Source organism: Erythrolamprus reginae, chromosome Z (genome assembly GCF_031021105.1).
Source record: "Erythrolamprus reginae isolate rEryReg1 chromosome Z, rEryReg1.hap1, whole genome shotgun sequence".
Lineage (NCBI taxonomy): Eukaryota > Metazoa > Chordata > Lepidosauria > Squamata > Dipsadidae > Erythrolamprus > Erythrolamprus reginae.
In genome coordinates this window covers 67,773,046-67,794,187 of record NC_091963.1, presented here as the reverse complement: position 1 = coordinate 67,794,187, position 21,142 = coordinate 67,773,046, and the positions used below count along the sequence as shown (strand labels likewise).

The following is a 21,142-nucleotide window of genomic DNA, read 5'->3' as shown; positions in this document are numbered from 1 at the left end:
GCTTGCACACATTAATCATTTTTCCATTGATTCCTATGGGAAACATTGTTTCATCTTATGAACTTTTCACCTTACGAACCTCGTCCCGGAACCAATTAAGTTCATCAGAGAAGGTATCACTGAATAAGTTTCTGTCTAAGTATCCAGAATTTTAGCTTGTATAAATATTTCATTTATCAAATCCAAAAAGATAGGTCCAAATACCTCTTCAATTATGTTATAAACCTCAGCTGGTAGTCCATCAGGTCCTGGAGCTTTACCGTTCTTTTGTTTCTTAATAGCTTCTGACAGTTCCATCATTGTTATCTTAACATCCAATGTCTCCCTAATAGTTTCTGAAATTTTAGGTAGATTTGCCTTTTCTAAGTATTGACAAATTTTTAGATATAAAAATGATCTCGAAAGGAGACATGGAGAACTGGAACAGTCTTTAAAATTAGATCAACAAAATATAGAAATTCAGGAAACTTTGGACTTGACGAAGCACAAATTAAATTTGATGGAAAATGAGGAAATAGCTAAAAACATTAAAAAAATAAGGCAAATTTTTTTTGAACAGGCGAATAAACCAGGGAGATGGTTGGCTTATAAAGTAAGGAAAAATAGAGAAAAAATGGATAAAATATTTAGAGGATAAAGGAGGAGAATTAAAATTTAAAGAAGATGAAAAAAAGGAAATAATATGGGAATTTTACCCAAAATTATATAAACAAGATGCTATTGAAGATGAAAAAAATTGTCAATTTTAGGTCGCTGCTTGATTGATGGCAGACTCCCACTCTCCCTCCTTGCTCTCTACTCTCTATCCATGTTTTTGTTATGGTATTGATTTATTTCTATTTTTTATTGCTTGTGAGAGAAAAATGTATAGAATAGATGTTTTATTGTAAAGAAACGATCAAGAGTGCAGCCATATTTTGTTACATAACCAAAGATATATGCTGCTCAAAAAAATAAAGGGAACCCTTAAACAACACAATATAACTCCAAGTAAATCAAACTTCTGTGAAATCAAACTGTCCACTTAGGAAGCAACACTGATTGACAATCAATTTCATTTTATTGTCAGCACATTCAACTTTGTACAGAACAAAGTATTCAATGAGAATATTTCATTCATTCAGATCTAGGATGTGTTATTTGAGTGTTCCCTTTATTTATTTATTTATTTTTTGAGCAGTGTATTTTATACTCAAATGACCTGTGTACAATTATATAATCATGCATGCAAACATGTATTCAATTGCCATTGTATCCAAATTACACTTTGTACAAAACAGGATACAGATTGGAGGAACCTGGGCTAGGAGATTTTGGCCTGGAGATTCCTGCAGAAATTACCGTTTGAAATGACGCTTGAATTAGTATTACAATACACATATACAGCACATACACAGGGGGACCAGTTCACAGACTAACAGAAAACATGGTTTTAATTGTAGTGATGATGATTATTTTGTGGGAAAGCCTAATATATTTTCAGGGGTGTGTGAGAACATTTGCTATGTTTCCTAGTTATCCAATAGCATGGCAGCAGTTGTGTTTCCATACTGAACCTGAACAGGGGTTTTCCCAAATAGATACATCGCTGACACTGATTGAATCCAGAAGCTGAGATTTGTGTAAGATCCAACTTTAATGGGGGAATACCACTTGGTAGATATCCAAAGTGTAACCTCACTTATGTGGTTGTTTATCATAAAGTTTTATCAAATAAAATGGATGGAATACATAAGCAATGCAATGCTCTTGTGAGCCACCCCAAGTTTTCGGAGAAGGGCAGCATGCAAATCTAATTAATAATAATGATGATGATAATGATGATGATGAAAGTTATGGGGACTATACACCTTCTTATAAGAAATTTAGAATCTTGGAAGGATTGGTTTTGCCAAATAGAGAAATTAAAGCCCCATCCAAACTTATGATTTTATGCAGGAACATAGTTTAATCAGGTTTACCTTTTGCTTGGAAAGGGAGATGCACTATGGGATGTTTGAAAGCTCCATTTGGATATACAGTGATCCCCCGATTATTGCGAGGGTTCCGTTCCAGGACCCCTCGCAATGATCGGTTTTTCGCGAAGTAGCGCTACGGAAGTAAAAACACCATCTGCGCATGCACGATCTTTTTTTTTTTTAAAGGCCGCGCATGCGCAGAGGGTGGGGCGACGGCAGTTCGGAGGCTGGCAATGGTTATTTTTCATGCCGGCCACCCCCCCCAGCGCCTCCGGGCTCCTCGCCGCTACCCCCGCCCGCCCGATTCGCCCCTCTCACCGGCTTTCTTGGGGCACGAGTCCTTCTGTCACTTCTGATTTTCAAGTCCAATTTGAACCTGGTTTTTTTCCCCTCTCAAGTTGCTAGCTCTCAGTGAGAACACTTCTGTCACTTCTGATTTTCAAGTCCAATTTGAACCTGGTTTTTTTGCCCTCTCAAGTTGCTAGCTCTCAGTGAGAACACTTCTGTCACTTCTGATTTTCAAGTCCAATTTGAACCTGGTTTTTTGGCCCTCCCAAGTTGCTAGCTCTCAGTGAGGACACTTGCCACTTCTGATTTCCCAGTCCAATTTGAACCAGGGTTTTTGGCCCTCCCAAGTTGCTAGCTCTCAGTGAGAACACTACACTTTATGATTTCCCAGTCCAATTTGAACCAGGTTTTTTGGCCCTCCCAAGTTGCTAGCTCTCAGTGAGAACACTATACTTTATGATTTCCCAGTCCAATTTGAACCAGGTTTTTTGGCCCTCCCAAGTTGCTAGCTCTCAGTGAGGACGCCACTTCTGATTTCCCAGTCCAATTTGAACCAGGTTTTTTGGCCCTCCCAAGTTGCTAGCTCTCAGTGAGGACACTTGCCACTTCTGATTTCCCAGTCCAATTTGAACCAGGTTTTTTGGCCCTCCCAAGTTGCTAGCTCTCAGTGAGGACACTTGCCGCTTCTGATTTCCCAGTCCAATTTGAACCAGGTTTTTTGGCCCTCCCAAGTTGCTAGCTCTCAGTGAGGACACTTGCCGCTTCTGATTTCCCAGTCCAATTTGAACCAGGTTTTTTTGGCCCTCATGTCCTCCTTCCATCCCTCCCTCCTTCCATCCCTCCCTCCATCCCTCCCTCCTTCCATCCCTCCTTCCTTTCGTAAAAAGCACTTAAACAATGACAGAATAAAACCCCCCAGCCCTCACCTGTGTTTGAATTTCATTCACTCAGTCATTCATTCATTCTTCTCTATGCCACTCAGTCCCAACACTTTCAACCCACAAATTACCATTTCCCATCCCCTTAATGTACTGTACTGTACCTCTACCTGTACCTGTACTGTACACATTGAATAACACACTTAGTCATCCTGATAGAAACAATAACAATATTTATTTACATTTTTACATTTTTTGGGGGGGGTTAGCATAACTAGGATAAATCGGGATCTTCTTCTATCACCATGTCTACAATGGATGCTGCAGGTGATGGTGTGGCAGACCTCTTGGTTTTCGTGACAAACATAGTTATGGGCAGTTGTTGGCGCGTTTTCTTTTGCTTGGCTAACATGGCTCTGTATGGTGCAATGGTGTTGTCAAGGGAGGCCTTAAAGTGTATAGAGCGAGTCATGTTGGGATCCCAAAGTTCCGCCATGCGTTGCAGATGTGCAGCAGTTCTGTTCATTTCTGCAAGCCGCTCAAGCGTTAGGCCAACATCTTCTTCTTCCTCAGATTCTTCAGCTCCCTCTACCTCCTCTTCTTCACTCGCTGACCTGGTCAGCTCCTCCAGATCTTTGTCTGTCAGTGGTAGGCCATGCTCATCAAGCAAACCATTGACTTCCTCTGGTGTCATGTCAACGAAGCCTTCTCCACCCAGTGCCTGTGCCAGCTTCACAGAGTTCTGGACTGCAGCATCTTGAATTTCTTCGGGAGCAAATCCCCTGTGAGCATGCACCGCTTCTGGCCACAATTTCCTCCAGCAGGCATTTATTGTCTGTGACTTCATATCCACTAAGGCACTCTGAATGTTTTTCAGACAAGATGCAATTGTGTACTGACGCCAGTAGGCCTTCAATGTGAAGTTTTGATCAGCATCCATTGCTTCCACGATGCTTCCAAGAGAATTGCGCGTGTACAGTGCCTTAAATGCGCGGATAATACCTTGATCCATCGGCTGGATAAGCAATGTGGTGTTTGGTGGCAAGAATTCGACTTGCACCCCATCATGTTCATGTGCCAGGTCATCATGGCCTCCAGCATTGTCCATTAGGAGAAGCACTTTGAAATTGAGTCCTTTGGCAGCCAAATAATCCTTCACCTGTGGGATGAAGCACTGATGAAACCAGTCCCGCGTGAGGGGTTTTGTAATCCATGCTTTAGGATTATGCATCCAGTACACTGGCAATGCATTCTTATTTCTGTTCTTGAGGGCTCTTGGATTTCGTGACTTATAAATTACCCCTGGCTTCATCAAAAAGCCTGCTGCATTCCCACACATGATCAAAGTCACCCGATCTTTCATGGCCTTAAAGCCAGGGGCTTTGGCTTCATCTTGCATCAAGAAAGTCCTTGAAGGCATCCTCTTCCAGAACAGGCCTGTTTCGTCCATGTTGAACACCTGTTCTGGAAGGTAGCCCCCTTCTGCAATTAGGTCTTTAAACGTGCCCTGGACAAAGTTTTCGGCTGCACCTGTATCTGCTGAGGCAGCTTCTCCATGCAATGACACACTCTTCAGGCCATAGCGCCGTTGAAATCTGTCAAACCACCCTTTGCTTGCTGTGAATGTGGCTGGGGCTGAAGAAACAGAAGATGTTGATGGCTGGGGGTCATCAGAGTCAACAACACCTTCATCTACAGAGAATGACAGGAAAGGGAGAGAGAAGTGACTTGAATGAAAGCATACAGTCCTTCCATCCCTCCCTCCTTCCATCCCTCCCTCCCTCCTTCCTTCCCTTCTCTCCCTCCCTCCTAACATCCCTCCCTCCCTCCTTCCATCCCTCCCTCCTTCCATCCATCCCTCCCTCCTTCCATCCATCCCTCCCTCCTTCCATCCTTCCCTTCTCTCCCTCCCTCCTTCCTTCCTTCCATCCCTCCCTCCTTCCCTCCCTCCCTCCTTCCTTAAAAAACACTTAAATACAGTATGTAATGACAGAATAAAAAACCCCAGCCCTTACCTGGGTTTCCCTCATCTGCATCGCCTCCTTCTGTGTGTTCAAGACGGTTGTACAATTGCTGTGCCTTGGTTCGTATAGTGTTCGTATCCAAAGCAATGCTCTTTTTTCGGCAGTCTTGTACCCACACAGACAAAGCAGCTTCCATCTTCATAAGGCGTTTGTTTCTAGGCGTCACTATTCTTTTTGCAGCCTTGTTGAATGATATCAGAGAAGTTTGCCTTATCTTCTTCTCATCTTTCCTAATGTATCGCACAGTCGATTCGTTGATCCCATAATGCTGACCAACCTCTACATTAGAACGTCCCGCTTTCAGCATGTCCAAAAGTACAATCTTCTCCTTGATTGTCAGCATCTTCCGGGTCTTTTTAGCATCGCCGGCTCCACTCCGGGTGCAACGTTTAGGTGCCATCTTCCACGAAGTCTTCACAAAGAGCTCCAAGAAACAGATCCAAGGAACAGATCCAAGACACAGATGCAAGACACAGCTCCAAGACACAACAACTCCAAGACACAACAACTCCAAGACACAGCTCCAAGACACAACTCCAAGACACAGCTCCAAGACACAACTCCAAGACACAGATGTAAGACACGCAAGCTCCAAGAAACGGCTGCAAAAGTTGCAAAAGTTTCAAAGCAAAGCAAAGCTGAGCAAACAACACTGATTGGCCGAGATTTCTGTCCATCAGCAATGACAACGGTGATTGGCTGAAATTTTGCTGTATCACCATTGCCGGGCAAACTTATTGCAATGGCAAAGCTGATTGGCCGAGATTTCGGCCAACCAGCAATGCTACACGTCAGTTTGGTGATGACGCGTGACGTCATCGGGCGGGAAAAACCACGCACGTATTTTTTATTTTTTTTTATTTTTGAAAAATCGCTATATAGCCTGTATAGCATTTTGCAAAGATCGAGATGGTATCAATTGCTGAAAAATCGCGATTTAGCCCGTTCACAATGATCGGGATCGCGATACCCGGGGGATCACTGTACATGACATATAAGAAAAGACCCCATAAACAAGGAAGGCAGTATTTTCCTGGATTTGATGAAAGTGGTTTTGAATAGTTCATCTTTTTGTATGAAAGGAGAAACAACAGTTTCAGACATTATGCCAACATGTTTTGTGGAGGTGCCAGTTCCTGGAAAGTTCTTATTTGAGCATTCTCCTCGATCCACAGCTCAGAAACATCTTTCAGCTGTGGCGAGGGTGGTGTTTGCCCAGGTTCGCCTGGTGCACCAGTTGTGGTCCTATTTGGAACAGGAGTCACTGCGCACAGTCACTCATGCCCTCATCATCTTGAGGCTCGACTACTGTAATGCTCTCTACATGGGGCTACCTTTGAAAAGTGTTCGGAAACTTCAGATCGTGCAGAATGCAGCTGTGAGAGCAATCATGAGCTTCCCTAACTATGCCCATGTTACACCAACACTCCGCAGTCTGCATTGGTTGCTGATCAGTTTCCGGTCACAATTCAAAGGGTTGGTTATGACCTATAAATCCCTTCATGGCATCGGACCAGAATATCTCCAGGACCACCTTCGCACGAGTCCCAGTGACCAGTTAGGTCCCACAGAGTTGGCCTTCTCCGGGTCCTGTCAACTAAACGATGTCGTTTGGCGGGACCCAGGGGAAGAGCCTTCTCTGTGGCAGCCCTCACCCTCTGGAACCAGTTCCCCCCAGAGATCAGAATTGCCCCCACCCTCCTTGCCTTTCGTAAGCTCCTTAAAACCCACCTCTTTCATCAAGCACGGGGGAATTGATATATTCCTTTCCCCCTAGGCCTATACAGTTTATGCATGGTATGTTTGTGTGTATGTTTGGTTTTTAAATAGGGTTTTTAAATTATTTTAAATATTAGATTTGTCATATGCTGTTTTATTATTGTTGTTAGCCGCCCCGAGTATACGAGAGGGGCGGCATACAAATCTAATAAATAAGAAGAAGAAGAAGCAGCAAAGATTGTTATAAAGTCTAGCAACTATAATCTATCTAAGGTAATTACCTTATTTGAACATCCAATTAAACCCACTAAATGGACTAAACAGAAGAAGCTGCTAATTGAAGTAAAATATATATTGTCAGCCTATGATTGTGTAATATACAAACAACTGGAGAAAAAATTAGACAGAGTTATATGCACACTCGTGCCTGTTGACAATACATTTGCTTGTACTGACACTGAAGTGGTAGATGCTTTAGGACAAGTATTATATCTATCCAGAGGATGGTTTTTATTTTGTGGCTTATATGCTTATGCATTTATTCCTGTGCATGCAGTGGGACATCTAACCACATTTATGGGAGTATCACATTTTAAGAATATTAATCAAAATGTATAACATAGATGTTTTATCCTTGTAAAGAAAGGAACAAGAGGGCAGCCATATTTTGTTACATAATCAAAGATATATTTTATACTCAAATGATCTTCTCTGAACAATTATATAATCATGCGTGCAAACATGTATTCAATATGCCATTGCATCTAAATTATACTTTGTACAAAATAGGATACAGATAGGAGGAACGAGGGGTAAGGGATTTCTGGTTAAGGAAATAAATTAAGTGTCCAGAATATTGGAATGAGAACATGTTTTCTCTGACATTTAAAAATGGGTGCATGAAAATGTAACCTTGCCTTCTTTGAGTTTATTTAGATGGCCCTTTGATCAAAGACTAAAAGTCTGTTTCTGTTCATTTGGCTCTTGTGGAATTATTTCATTACTTTTTCTCACAGCTTATTTTAATGTTCTAATTTTATTTGTTTTGTTTACGTTCTCTTTTCATATCTTTCTGTTTTCTTACACTCTATTGTCGGTTGCTTAACAAATCCCCTCATCAAGAGGATAAATTTAACAATGAATAAATACATGTATGAACAAATAAATAAATAAAAAGCAAGAGGAATAGGAGAATGTGGAATTAGCAAATAGAATATTTGCCATTTATTTACAAGGCCCGAGACATCTTCAGTGGAGTAACAAAACAAGCCATTAAAATTTATCAGATGACTCTTGAACAAATTCAATATGTCCCAATTGATGAAATCAAAATATATCTATCATATTTTCAACATGTTCACTAATCTTCTGACTATTCAATACTTGTTCCTGCTGTTTTTAATGTCGGCTTTTACAAATGTTTGTACTAGAAACAAACAAATCATATTAAGTTTGACATTTTCTTATCCAACCATTTACTCACCTTTCCTAGAGCTGTCAATAAGTAGAAATCAATAGAATGTCGATATCTCAGAAGTCGTAGGATGCCATCCAAGTAGACCTGATCTTTACTAAAGCATCCTAAAAGAATCAGAAATTATGATAGAGACTGTAACTTTTAAAGACTTTTAAAACTTTAAAATATTTAGGACAACAGCATTAAATGACAATTTTAATTATTTATTTTTTTTATTAAATGAAAATGTCATACTTGCTTACTTGGATCTAAATTTCTTTGAAGTAGTTGGATTTATAGCTTTAATACAAATAATTATGCTGTAAGATTGCATACCCCCTTAAGTCCCAATTTCAAACAAAATCTGCAAGTGGTAGATAAAAGAAAGCTTACCTGGTTGTGAAGTATCAGTCCAACCCCTCTTGGCTCGAACGCAATAATCCCACCTAGTATTGGGATCAGTGACAAACTTCCCAATGTCCTGAAAGAGGTCTCCGAAGGACATTTGGCTGGCTTGGTGGACAGTGTAATACAGGAGGGCAGCCCGCCACAGGAAAGGATCTTTTCGAAACAGAACACTGTGAATGCTGGCCAGGCCTTCCTCAGTGGGGTTGATGGGTTTTAACCCATGCTTCCGGCGCCCACTCCAATTGTTCCATAATTGGCTATTGTTGTTAATGCCTCTAAAATAATGAGTTCCTGTAAGAATACAGCAACATATATATAGGCAAAATCAAAATGATTACTGAAAAGCAAAGGGCAATAGGTAAAATCTGGTGTGTGTGTGTGTATGTATGTTTTCATAAATTTTCACGGGTACAGATATGAAGGTCTTGGCATATTTAGGGTTCTTCCCGTGTAGGATTTAGAGATTTCTGGCGACATTTCGATGAGGTCCCACTCATCATCTTCAGGCTGGTGCTTCTGTCCTTGTTCTAGGGCGAACACAGCAAGATGTTTCGATGAGGTCCCAGTCGTTATCTTCAGGTTGGTGTTTCTGTCCTTGTTCTAGGGCAAACACAGTAAGACCTGAGCTGCCTTCTCTCTATAAATACTGGGGGAGGTGTGTGTAGTTTGATGGCTCAGCAGCTGCAAGCTGTGTTGAAACTTCCTGGTGAGTCAGTGGGGTAACACCTGGGGTCGTTGATGTAATTATGTTTGCTGATTAGTTGATGTTTGTGGATTGGGGGTGATATCCTGAGTAGTTGGTAGTATTTTTGTTTGGCTGTGAGTTTGTGGTCTGGTCATGTGTTTATGGTGTTTGTCCAGACCCAAATCCACACTCACCATACAGACCAAATACAACCACCACCCAGAAGCCAAACTACAGTAGTGCTCCCAACTGTTGCAGCCCCCTCTGACTTGCACACAAAGCAAACCGACAAACACCATAAACACATGACCAGACCACAAACTCGCAGAGAAACAAAAATGGTTACACCCCAGGCTGCTGAGCCATCAAACCACACCCACCCACTGTTGGTCAATTCTGGTCAATTGGAGGATGGCGAAAAGTTTGCTGACTCTGATACAGATAGTGTTTATGAATTAGTGGCAGGTCCTGGGTTACAGGTGTCAGAACAGGTGGGAGGCCAGCCACAGGATGTTGCTATGAGTCCAGATTCCAGTGAAGAAAAGACAGATAATAGATGGTTAAATCCACATTTCAGGAGGGTGCAGAGGCGCAGGGACCAAGTGTTAGGGAAGAGATATTAAGGGGAGGAACAGGTTAATTACTGAACTGATTTATTCGTCACGTCTGGGTGCCAGCGAGGAAGAAGGATGGAGTTTTCAATGTTGTAAATCCATCATGGACATGTACTGAAACGTCTACGAAGTAAGCAAGTTTATTCTCTGCTATTTAACAGTTGTTTTATTGCTTTGAACTACGCTGCCTAGACATAAATCTTAAGATAAGGGAGGAGGACTGGAGGAATGCCTTTGTGTCTCTCATCATTAAGATATGAGAGGAAAGAATTGGACTGCCTTTAATGCATTTTGAATACGGAGGAGAGGAGAAATAAAGATGGAGTTTTTGTTTATGAAATCCTGCATTGAGTAAGCATTATTTCCAATTTAACCAAAGTTCTAACCAGAATCCAGAACACCCACCAGTATTTATAGAGGGAAGGCAGCTCAGGTCCTGCTGTGTTTGCCCTAGAACAAGGACAGAAGCACCAGCCTGAAGATGACAAGTGGGACCTCGTTGAAATGTCACCAGAAATCTCTAAATCCTACACGGGAATAGTGTATAAGACACACCTAGATTTTAGAGGAGAACTTGACAACTTCAAGACTTGTGGACTTGAACTCCCAAAATTCCTCCTCCAATCTTTCTAGCTCAGAAATGGAAGTTGAAGTCCAAAAGTCTAAAATTTGCTAGGTTTAAAGACCCTTGCATTCCTAACCACTAACTCAGGGGTCTTCAAACTTGACAGCATTAAGACTAATGGACTTCAACTCCCAGAATTCCTCCATCAGTCATGCTAGTTCAGAAATGGGAGTTGAAGTCCACAAGCTTTAAACTTGCCTGATTTGAAGATCCTCGCACCCCTAACTCAGGGGTCAGCTTGGTAAATAATAAAATTCCTAGATTGCCACTAAGGTTTCTTTTTTCTCCTCCCCTGCTGATTTTTTAGCCCTCTTATTGATAATCTACCAAGGAAAACCAACTAAAGGCCAATAGAGCATCCACTTTGTTCCTCTCCCCTCTCTCAGAAAACAGAAGAGAAGCAAGAAACAAATGCAGCACTTAGACTAGCATTGCTTCTCTGTCATAAAACTCTCACAGTATCTCTATATGAACCTAGCAGAAGAATGATTGGGTACAATTAAAACCACAAGCTCAGAATGGCAACTGACACACCAAAAAACTGTCTGAAAAATAACAAAAACCATACACGCTAATATCAAGTTAAACCCAAAGGGGAGGATAAAAGGTCAGCAACTAAAAGCTATAGAAAGAAAGAGCAGAAGGGTGAGGAGAAGAGGAAGGGAAAGGAAGGTTGGTGAACAGAAAACCCAAGGGAGCAAGGAAAGCAAGGAGGAAGGGGGGGAGAAGCTCAGATGCCCCCCCCACTCCAGGCATTGCTGCCTCGCCCACCCCCTCCAGGTAAAGAGCCAGCCCCAAGTGTTCTAGAAAGTCCCCCTCCCCAAACAGATGAAACATTTACAACAGAGGGAGAGGAGAGGCGGAAGTCAAATTTGCAGCTGCAGCCACGGGGCTTCGGTCACAGGAAAAAACGCCGGTAAGCCCCAAAACTGGCTGACGAAGCATTTGACCTCCCCCCTCCACTGAGTCAGACATCACTCATTCCTTCCCCCACCCACCCATTCACCCACCTCAAGAGATGGAAGCCGCTCCTGCTGCACTTTGTAGGAGCTGCAATTCATACCTACTATTTGCAGTCTTATTATTTGTGAACATAGAAAAATAGTTTTTGGTTCAGTCTAACTTATTTCTACCCCAAAGTTACACTTTCCTGCCATTTCACCACCTCTGTATTAGGAAAGAAAAGATGCCATTTGATGCCAAATACCCTGAAAGGACTTTTGTGAGTGGGACTGTTTGCCGACCTCCTCAGCATTAAAAAGAGTTTCAAGCCATACTGAAAATAGGCAGGGGGGGTGCTTTACCCCCCAAAAGGCCGCTCGCTCCCTTTGGATGCGCTCCTCCTGGGAATCCCCAAGCAGCACTCGTCTTGTAAGGCTTCTTTGAAAATTTTCCCCAAGTCCCTCTTTGCTCCTTCCTCCTCGCATGAAGCTTCCACTCCTCCCAGCTGTCCAACTCCCATGTTGCTACAGGGGGAGGAAAAAGTTTCGCTTCGGAGTTGCCTCAGCCAGGGAGAGCCAGCCCCTGCCCTGCCCCTGCCCAGCCCTTGCCACAGCCACTTGCCTGAGCCAAGCCCACCACTCAATAACACGGTGTCGGTGCGGACGATGGCTCTGCCCCTTCAGGGCCTGTTCGCCGACCTCCTCAGTCTTGCGATTTGGCCTGGGGCATGAATGTTTCATTCTCAATGCTGCTGCTCCTCAAATGAAAGCCACCAGAGCCACCTCAGCAGTTGCCGGTGCCGGCGCTGCTTCCGTCAGGACTGGCTAACTCGCCTTGTCCCTGCCATTTGGAGGCCCCGGGCAGCCAGCTGGAAAGAGAGCCTTTGCTGCTGGTGCTACACCGGGCATCCTGGCCATTCCCAGGCTAAGATGCTGGCCTCCCGCTGAGGGCAGCATTCGATGGAAGGCGTCTTCGGGGATATCTTGCAAGGTCTTCATCACGGCTGATTGGATCTCTTCTATGGACGAAAAACGCACCTTGCCACAACGCGCTACGAGTCTGCGAGTTCCTGGCCAAACACCAAGTACCAATGCTGCCCTACCCCTCCTGTAGTCCTGACGTCATCCCAAAATGACTTTTTTTTTGTTCCCAGCCCTGAAAGGAACCTGTTTTTCATCCATAGAATAGATCCAATCAGTTGTGATGAAGACCTTGTGAGAGGTCCCCAAAGACGCCTTCTAGGGCGTGTACTCGTCATGGCAGAGTCGCTGGAAAAAATGTGTAGAGGCCCAAGGATAGTACTTTGAAGAATTTTAAGTTTGTGCAAAGCTGTTCAATAAATTACTTTTTTTTAAAATTGCATTACTTTTGGAACGCACTCTGTATAATTTGTCAAACAAGTATAGAGTTACAGTTTGTATAAAACATAACAAAGTATAAAGAAGTGATAAAAAGGATAATAGGATAGGACAGAGATGGCAGACACAATAGTGCACTTATGCATGTCCCTTACAGACCTCTTAGAAAATGGGAGAGGTCAACAGTAGATAATTTAAGGTTGAAGATTTTGGGGTTAGGGGAAGAAACAAGAGAGTCAGGTAGTAAGTTCCAGGCATTAATCACTCTGTTGCTGAAGTCATATTTTCTGCAGCCAAGTTTGGAGCAATTTACATTTAGTTTGTAATACGTGCTATTACGTGCTCTTGTGTTGTTGTTGTGGAAGGTGAAGTAGTCACTAACAGGAAGGACGTTATGATGTATGATCTTATGAACAACAGTTAAATCAGTTCGGAGTGACACAGTTGTAAATTGTCTAGCTATAATATTTGAAGTCTGGAGGAGTAAGGTACAGTGGTACCTCTACCTAAGAACACCTCTACTTAAGAAGTTTTCTAGATAGGAACCGGGTGTTCAAGATTTTTTTGCCTCTTCGTAAGAACCATTTTTTTACTTAAGAACCCAAGCCCAGAAAAATTTCCCAGGAAATGTGAGAGTGGCACGAAGGCGTGGCCAGTTTCCTGCCATTCTCCCTTTAATCCCAGCCATCTCGCGCTTTTCTGGGCTGCCAGAGGAGCCTTTCGGTGGCGCTTAAGGAGGCTTTGGCAGTCCAGAGCGTTTTCCTTTCTCTGGGTGCTTGGAGAGGGAATAAACCTCTCTCGCTGTCTTCCATACACTCGACGCGAAGTTGCCTCCTGAAGTGTCTGGGCATGGGGAAAAAACGGGGGGGGGCTTTGCCCCGGCCAGATCAACTCAGCTTCAGCCAAACCAAGGAGTCACCACAGTGAAGGAAAGGCGCCAGCTACAAAGCGAGCGAGCAAGAGGAGAGGAAGGAAGGGGAAGCAGGTAGCAGCAGCAGCAGCAGTAACTGCCTTTCGGTCAAAGGAGTGGGAGGTTTCCCCCTCTCGCCCGCCTTGGTTTCTCTCTCTGGCGCAGTGCATGGGTGGCAGCCTCACAGCAGCTGTATGGGAGGCACATGCTCCTCCTCGCCGCCTCAGAGTCCCTCATTTTTTTTTAAGCTTTAAAGTTTTGGATGTTTTTTAATTCCCCTCACCTCCCCTTCTTCCTTCGACAGCAACTGTTCTCCTCCTCCTCTTCTTCCTCCTCCTCCCACACAAATTCCGAGCTTTTATTTCTTTCCTAATAAGTTTGCACACATTATTTGCTTTTACATTGATTCCTATGGGAAAAAATGCTTCTACTTACAAACATTTCTACTTAAGAACCTAGTCACGGAACACATTAAGTTCTTATATAGAGGTTCCACTGTAGTTTGTTTCGAGAGGAGGAGTGAAGGACTCTTCTTGTGAAGTATTTCTGGACTCTCTCAATTGTGTCAATGTGAGTTATGCAATGTGGGTTCCATACAGGTGAGCTGTATTCGAGTATTGGTCTGACGAATGTTTTGTATGCTCTAGTTAGCAATTCAATGTTTCTGTAGAAGTAGTTACGTAAGATTAGGTTTGTAATTCTTAGTGCTTTTTTGGCTATGTTGTTACAGTGAGCTCTGGCACTTAGGTCATTGGATATGAGTACAAGGTCTTTGACAAAATGAGGGTCAGCTACGAGTTCATTACTTCCAAGTATGCATTTAGTATTCTGATTCATTTTACCAATGTGTAAGACAGAGCATTTGTTGGTTGAGATTTGGAATTGCCAAATTATTAGACTATTCAGTTAAATGATCAAGGTCCTTTTAAAGGGTAGCAGTGTTGTCGGTGGTATTAAATAGTTTAACATTATTGGCAAAGAGCACACAGTTGCTTGAAGTGTGGTCACAAAGACTGTTTATGTAGAGTATGAGAAGAGTTGGTCCTAAGACACTACCTTGAGGGACTCCACTGTTGACAGGAGCAGGATTAGATAGGGCACTTCCTACTTTGACTTGTTGTCTGTTATACAAGAATACTATTAACCAATCATGCAGTGGTCCAGAGATGCCATAGGATTTTATGGATTAAGCAGTTTGACATGAACTACTGAATCGAAGGCTTTACAAAAGTCAATGTAGATTACATCTATTGATTTACCCTGATCGAGTTGAGTAGTCTATATGTTTTTTGCAGTGTAAGATTTGTAGATTACAGGGTAGTTTTTTCCTGAAGCCAAATTGTTTGTTGGAAAGTAGGTTATTAGTTTCAAGATGGAATTTAATGGGTTGGTTTATCATTGATTCCATAATTTTGCAAGTGACACAACTCAATGAAATTGGTTGGTAATTTTCAACATTACTTGAATCTCCTTTTTTGAAGATAGGGATGACTGTGGCTGGTAACCATAGTTTGGGTAAGGAGCTGGTTCTGAAGGATTTATTAGAAATTATGTTTAGAGGTTCAGCTAAGATACAGGAGAGCTTTTTAAGAAGCACATAGACCATCGGGTCCAATTGTTTTAAGTTGCGTAATGACTTTTTAACATTTTCTTCTGTAAAATCGATTTGTGTTAGATCATTGAAGTTGATTGTGGTGCGACAAGGAAATGATGGACAAGATCCATTACTGTTAACAAAGACTGAGCTGAAGAATGTGTTAAAGAGGTTTGCTTTAAAAGTTTCATCATTGTAGTCTTTATCATTTGGTCCTTTAAGAGGAGGGATGGACTCTTTGAGTTTATTGTTTACAAAATTATAGAATGCAAATGGTGGAACAGAAAAAAATATTTTTAAAGATATTTATTAAATAAAGTATTGAATAATTACATTTACCAGATTGAATATATCATATAGTGATATTCGATAGATAAGTTTATTTCTTCAAATTGACTTTAATTATTTTAATTACAATTATATAATTGTTGAAAAGTACTGAAAAGTTAAGATTTTTATGTTATTATAGATTATATAGAGATTTTTTATTGATAAATTCACCTTTCTGTATTGATCTAAACTAGAATCAGGTGTTTTTTTTCTGTATTTCTGTATTTTTTTTCTTCTATACTTAGCGGAGCAATTGTAGCTCCTTTAAATGTTAAATGTTGTATGTCTTGTCTTGTCTTACATTTTAAAAAATTAATAAAAATATTTCAAAAAAAAAATTATAGAATGCACGGTTGCATTCTATAAATTTATAGAATGAGCATAGAAAGTTTTCTTCTTGAATGATGTGATAATTAGTACATTCAGTCTTAATTTGGTGACATAAATTTTTATAACGGCTTTTAAAGTTTGAAACATAGCCTGTTTGGTTTTACACCAAATAAGTCTTTTTTTAGATTGAAGCTTTCTTATTTTTATGGGTAATTTATTTTTCTTGGATTTGTTGAAAATTAGAGGTACATATAATTTAATGGTTCTTTGTATTTCAAGTAAAAATGTATTGTAATAGTCTTCAGTTGTGATACAGTTGGAGAATATAGCATTCCAATCAAGAGATGAAAGGCATGCATGAATAATTTCATAGTTGGCTTTTTAAAATTTGTAACTGGTTGTAGCTTTGTTAAGGTGGTTTCTGAAAGGATGTAAGTTGAGATAGAATTCTATCGTATTATAGTCATTATTAGAAAAAGATTATTTTGTTTGTAGTCCATAAATTGAGTGTAAATTGTTGCAGAAGATGAGGTCTAGGCAATTGTTGAGTCTTGTATTATTAGTAACAAGTTGATCTAGTCCTAGGCTAGTAATAGCATTATAAAGGGTTGAATATATGGGTTCAGCTGTCCATTCGTTTAGGGTCAAATTTATATGTAGTAGGTTTAGGTTGTCAAGAAATATAAGAGGATGTGGGTAGGAGGCTGCCCAAGTTAGTAATGTGGTTAGCTTGTTTGCATGTAAGATGTCCTAATCAGGAGCTCTATAACATAGAGGTTTGGTATCTAAGGTCAATTCACAGGTGATAGTTTCAGGAAGTTGAAGTTCATTTTTAACTTGCACTTTTTTTAGATTTAAAGATTTCTTATAGAAGATTGCAACTCCACCTCCTCTATGGGTTTGTTTATCAGATCAATAGATGTCTCTGGTTGAAATAATGGAGTCAGGAAGAGATGCGTTTAGCCACGTTTCACAGATAAATATGATGTCGAGATTAGCAGTTTTCAGTAGGAGAAGTAGTTCAGGTATTTTGTTGACGATGCTTCTTGAATTAATGAGTTTGCATTTAAGATTATTAGTGGTTAATATGGAGGAAGTAAGGGGTGTGCATACCTAGTACTGGTTTATTGGGAACTGATCTAGGTTTGAGGAGGATTGAATGTTAGGATAGATTTGGGTGATGTTGGTTTGGAGCATATGCTATTTAATATCTACATGAAACCGCTGGGTGAGATCATCCAGGGGCATGGGGCAAGGTATCATCAGTAAGCTGATGATACCCAGTCGTACATCTCCACCCCATGTCCAGTCAACGAAGCAGTGGAAATTATGTTCCGGTGCCTGGAGGCTGTTAGGATCTGGATGGGTGTCAACAGACTCAAACTCAACCCTGATAAGATGGAGTGGCTGTGGGTTTTGCCTCCCAAAGACAATTCCATCTGTCTGCCCATCACCTTGGGGGGAGGATTACTGACCCGCTCAAAGAGGGTCCGCAACTTGGGTGTCCTCTTCGATCCACAGCTAACATTAGAGAACCATCTTTCAAAAAGCTTCTGGTTTGATGTCACGTCGTGGCGGAGTGGTCTCCGAGGGCTCTTGGGATCGTTCTCCGTTTTTCGGTTTTTTCTGGTCACCATAGGGGCAGTTGCAACCTGGAGGTATTTGCAGCTTGAAGGGAAAGTCTTCGTGCACCCTTGGTGGTAAGACAACCCCCCCGGGGGTGCGGGGATACGCCCAGGACCAGAGCCGAAGAGATGGGCCTGTGCCGATCCAGAGACATGGCTGCCCGACATTTAAAGGGGAAGCAAGAAGAGCAGCTAAAAATAGGCTTGATTCGAGTTAATGGATATTGAGATCGTGGTATAGTGGTCGAGTGAGGAGCAGTTCATGTTTTGACAGAGCAGTGGATTTTGGAAGAAGAGCTCTTGCTGTAATAGATAAAGACAACCAGTGACAATCTATTTGGAAGTCTTGGAGGATCCTTTTAGGCGGCCATTGCTGATGGTTGAAAGCGGTGGAGGGGATTGTATCGAAGATTGAGTCTGGATCGTGGATCGGAGCTGGGGGTAGGAGCCCGGCAAGATCACAGACCCTTCCCTTATAATAACTTGGATTCGGATTTGGAGTGTTAACATCAAGAATAGATTGTGCAGCAAGAGCAAGGTGGATTCCTGAAAGTGTATGGTGGTTTGTGGAAGTGGATTGAGAGAAAGGGGGGGGGGACACGGAGCGGCCTAGAAGTGACTTTGCAAATCGGAAGCCAGTGCTGAGATACTGCTAAATCAGCACACACAACAACCGGATCTATTTGGTGCAGAACTGTGAAAACCTAACAAAATATTCATAACATTGTGAGAATTGGTAAGAACTTTCATACAAACCTCTGAGATTTTTGACTCTTCAATCAAATCATTACAAATTACTATGTAAATGGAATTAATTTAATTTAGACATTGACTCCTGATTACAGGGCACTCAAATATCTGGACAGGTGAACATTTAGCAATAGAACTATTTAGAAGACAGAAGACTGTAGAAGATCATAGAAAATTCTCGGAGGTATAAAAGCTATACAAAAGTTATTATCTGAAATACTTTGATAATTATATAATTTGTTCTTTTACCTTTTTACTCTCTCTTCCTTATTCTCTTCAGATTAACCCTTGGTTTACTTAGTAATAATCAGTAATAATTTAGATCCAATAAGTTTCATATTATAATATATACTATAATATATAGTTCCATACAATCATATATTCAGTACATATTGATTATTGTTTGTCATTGTTCTTGCCTTAGAACTTAAATATATATTTAATGGTGATTTAATTGTGATTAAGACATTTAGAAGATTAAGTGATTTAAGATATATTAGGGAAATTTGTAATATTTGTATTGTTAGAGCATTTAACTATCAATTTAAATATTTAACTAATTAATTATTAATTGTTCAATTAACAAAAAAAAATCAAATGAATTTATATTAATTATTATTGACTCTAGCTAATTTTTAATGCTATTTGTTCTTTACAATTGCATTATTGAACTGTTAGCACTGTAATACTATTAATATTAATAACTTTGATGAATTGTATTGATTGATTAATATTTGTGTGATTATAATTGATTTTTGCTAGTGTGTAACTGTTAGACTGACAATAATATAAACTACCTGAATTGGGATTTCACCTAGCCCTAATTAACTGCTTATATTATTTTAATAACTAAATTTAAATATTACTTTACCAAACTGACCTAATAATCAATTAGTGCCCCATAGTATACAAATTCGGATACTTGGTGATATTGGGATCAATTAAGATGTCGAGACCCTCAGCGACTGTTTTTCAACCTAAAAGTGGTAACAAGTCAACAGCAATGCCCCAACCATCAACCCCACAAAATGCTAGAGGAATAGAAGGTGCGACAAATATGGCTCCTCAAATACCAACTACAACCTTGGCATCACTACAAGAGTTGATGCTAAAGATGCAAGAATCACTTGATAAAAATTATGAAAAGGGGTGAGATTCAAAAGGACATACAAAGAGTAGAGGATAGAGTAGATAAAATGGATGAAAAAATTGAGTCCATTCAAGGCGCACTTTCTAAAAATGTACAAAAAATACAGGAGATTGAACAGAAGAACGAAAAATTGGAAATAAAAATACACGAAACCAAGACTAATACAATGTCAGCCATTAAAACTATGGAAGAGGCCTTACTTAATGTAGAACTTGAGAAAGCTTCCTTCTTCCTAAGGTTCCAAAACATACAGGAAAATAAAGAAGAAAATATAGCAGAAGTAATGGCAGAGATAATAGCGGGCATCACAGGGTCAACATCTAATAGAGCAGTGTTTCCCAACCAGTGTGCCGTGGCACACTAGTGTGTCGCGAGACATGGTCAGGTGTGCCGCGAAGAAGGAAGCTCAGCTTCTGGTCTCGCAACTTTTTGCTGAGAGTGCGAAGAGCAAAAGGTTGTGAGACTGGAAACTGAGCTTCCTTATTTACGCCTTCCAAGTTTTCTGGCAGCTTCAGTGCCCCGCCTGGCTGGAGCTTCCCTGACGGCGGCAGCAGGTGAGCTGTGGGGCCTGGTGGGAGGGCGGCAGCAGCAGCAGCACCGGTCAGTAGCCGCTGGGCGGTGGCAGGGTGGTCGGCTGCGAGCCAGAACTCCAGGACAGAGGCACTGACGGCAGTGGCTGGACATGTTGCTGTACGCCGTACATACTGGCATTGCGTGGCTGGCACTTGCCTGCAACACGTCCAGCCACCGCCGTCGGTGCCTCCGTTCCAGAGCTCCGCCTCACAGCTGACCACCCTGCCGCCGCCCCACAGCTACTGCCCAATGCCGCTGCTGCGGCGTGGTGTACGAGAAAGAGAGAGAGAAAGAAAGAGAAAGAGAGAGAGAAAGAGATAGCAAGAGAGGGAGAGAGAAAGAGAGAGTGAGAGAGGGGGGTTAGAGAAAGAGAGAAAGCAAAAAAGAGAGAGAGAAAAAGAGAGAGATAGCAAGAAAGAGAGAGAGAGAGGGGGGAGAGAAAGAGAGAAAGACAGCAAGAGAGAGAGAGAGAAAGCAAGAGAGGGAGAGAAAGAAGGGGGAAGGAGGGTGAGGGAAAGACATAGAGGGAGGGAAGGAGGGAGAAAGAGCAAAAAAGAGAGGAAGGAAGGGAGAAAGAGAGGGATGGAGAGAGAGAGGGAAAGAAAGATGAAGGAAGAGAGAGAAAGAGGGAGAGAGAAATAGAGAGAAAGGGAGGAAGAGATATTTTTTTTGTCCAAACTTTTTTTAAAAAAAACCCCGTGCTCAATGTTCCCCAAGATTTTGTAAATGTGAATAATGTGCCGCGGCTCAAAAAAGGTTGGGAAACACTGTAATAAAGTACTAAAAGAAATAGACGAAATATACCATGTTTATACTAGCTATGCCCACAGAAATAAATTGCCACGAGAGGTACATGTCAGATATTTTTTTTAAACAGCAAGGGATGAGATATACCACCTAACAAGGGAAGATAAAATAATATATA

General features: G+C 41.4%; 1 protein-coding gene across 8 annotated transcripts in view; it reads right to left on the bottom strand.

Moving 5' to 3' along the window:
- Positions 1 to 21,142, bottom strand: part of MATCAP2 (microtubule associated tyrosine carboxypeptidase 2) — a 119,583-nt gene that overhangs the window by 17,927 nt on the left and 80,514 nt on the right. For 7 of the 8 annotated variants that reach the window (XR_011556729.1, XM_070726301.1, XM_070726305.1 and 4 more), the window contains 2 exons: positions 8,717 to 9,022; positions 8,351 to 8,448 (listed from right to left, as the gene is read on the bottom strand). Coding sequence is in view for 7 of the 8 variants with exons in the window: in XM_070726301.1 (XP_070582402.1) it covers positions 8,351 to 8,448; positions 8,717 to 9,022 (404 nt within the window). In the remaining variant the exon portion in view is untranslated. The remainder of the gene's footprint in view (positions 1 to 8,350; positions 8,449 to 8,716; positions 9,023 to 21,142) is intronic. The other variant, XM_070726303.1, reaches the window with a different exon arrangement.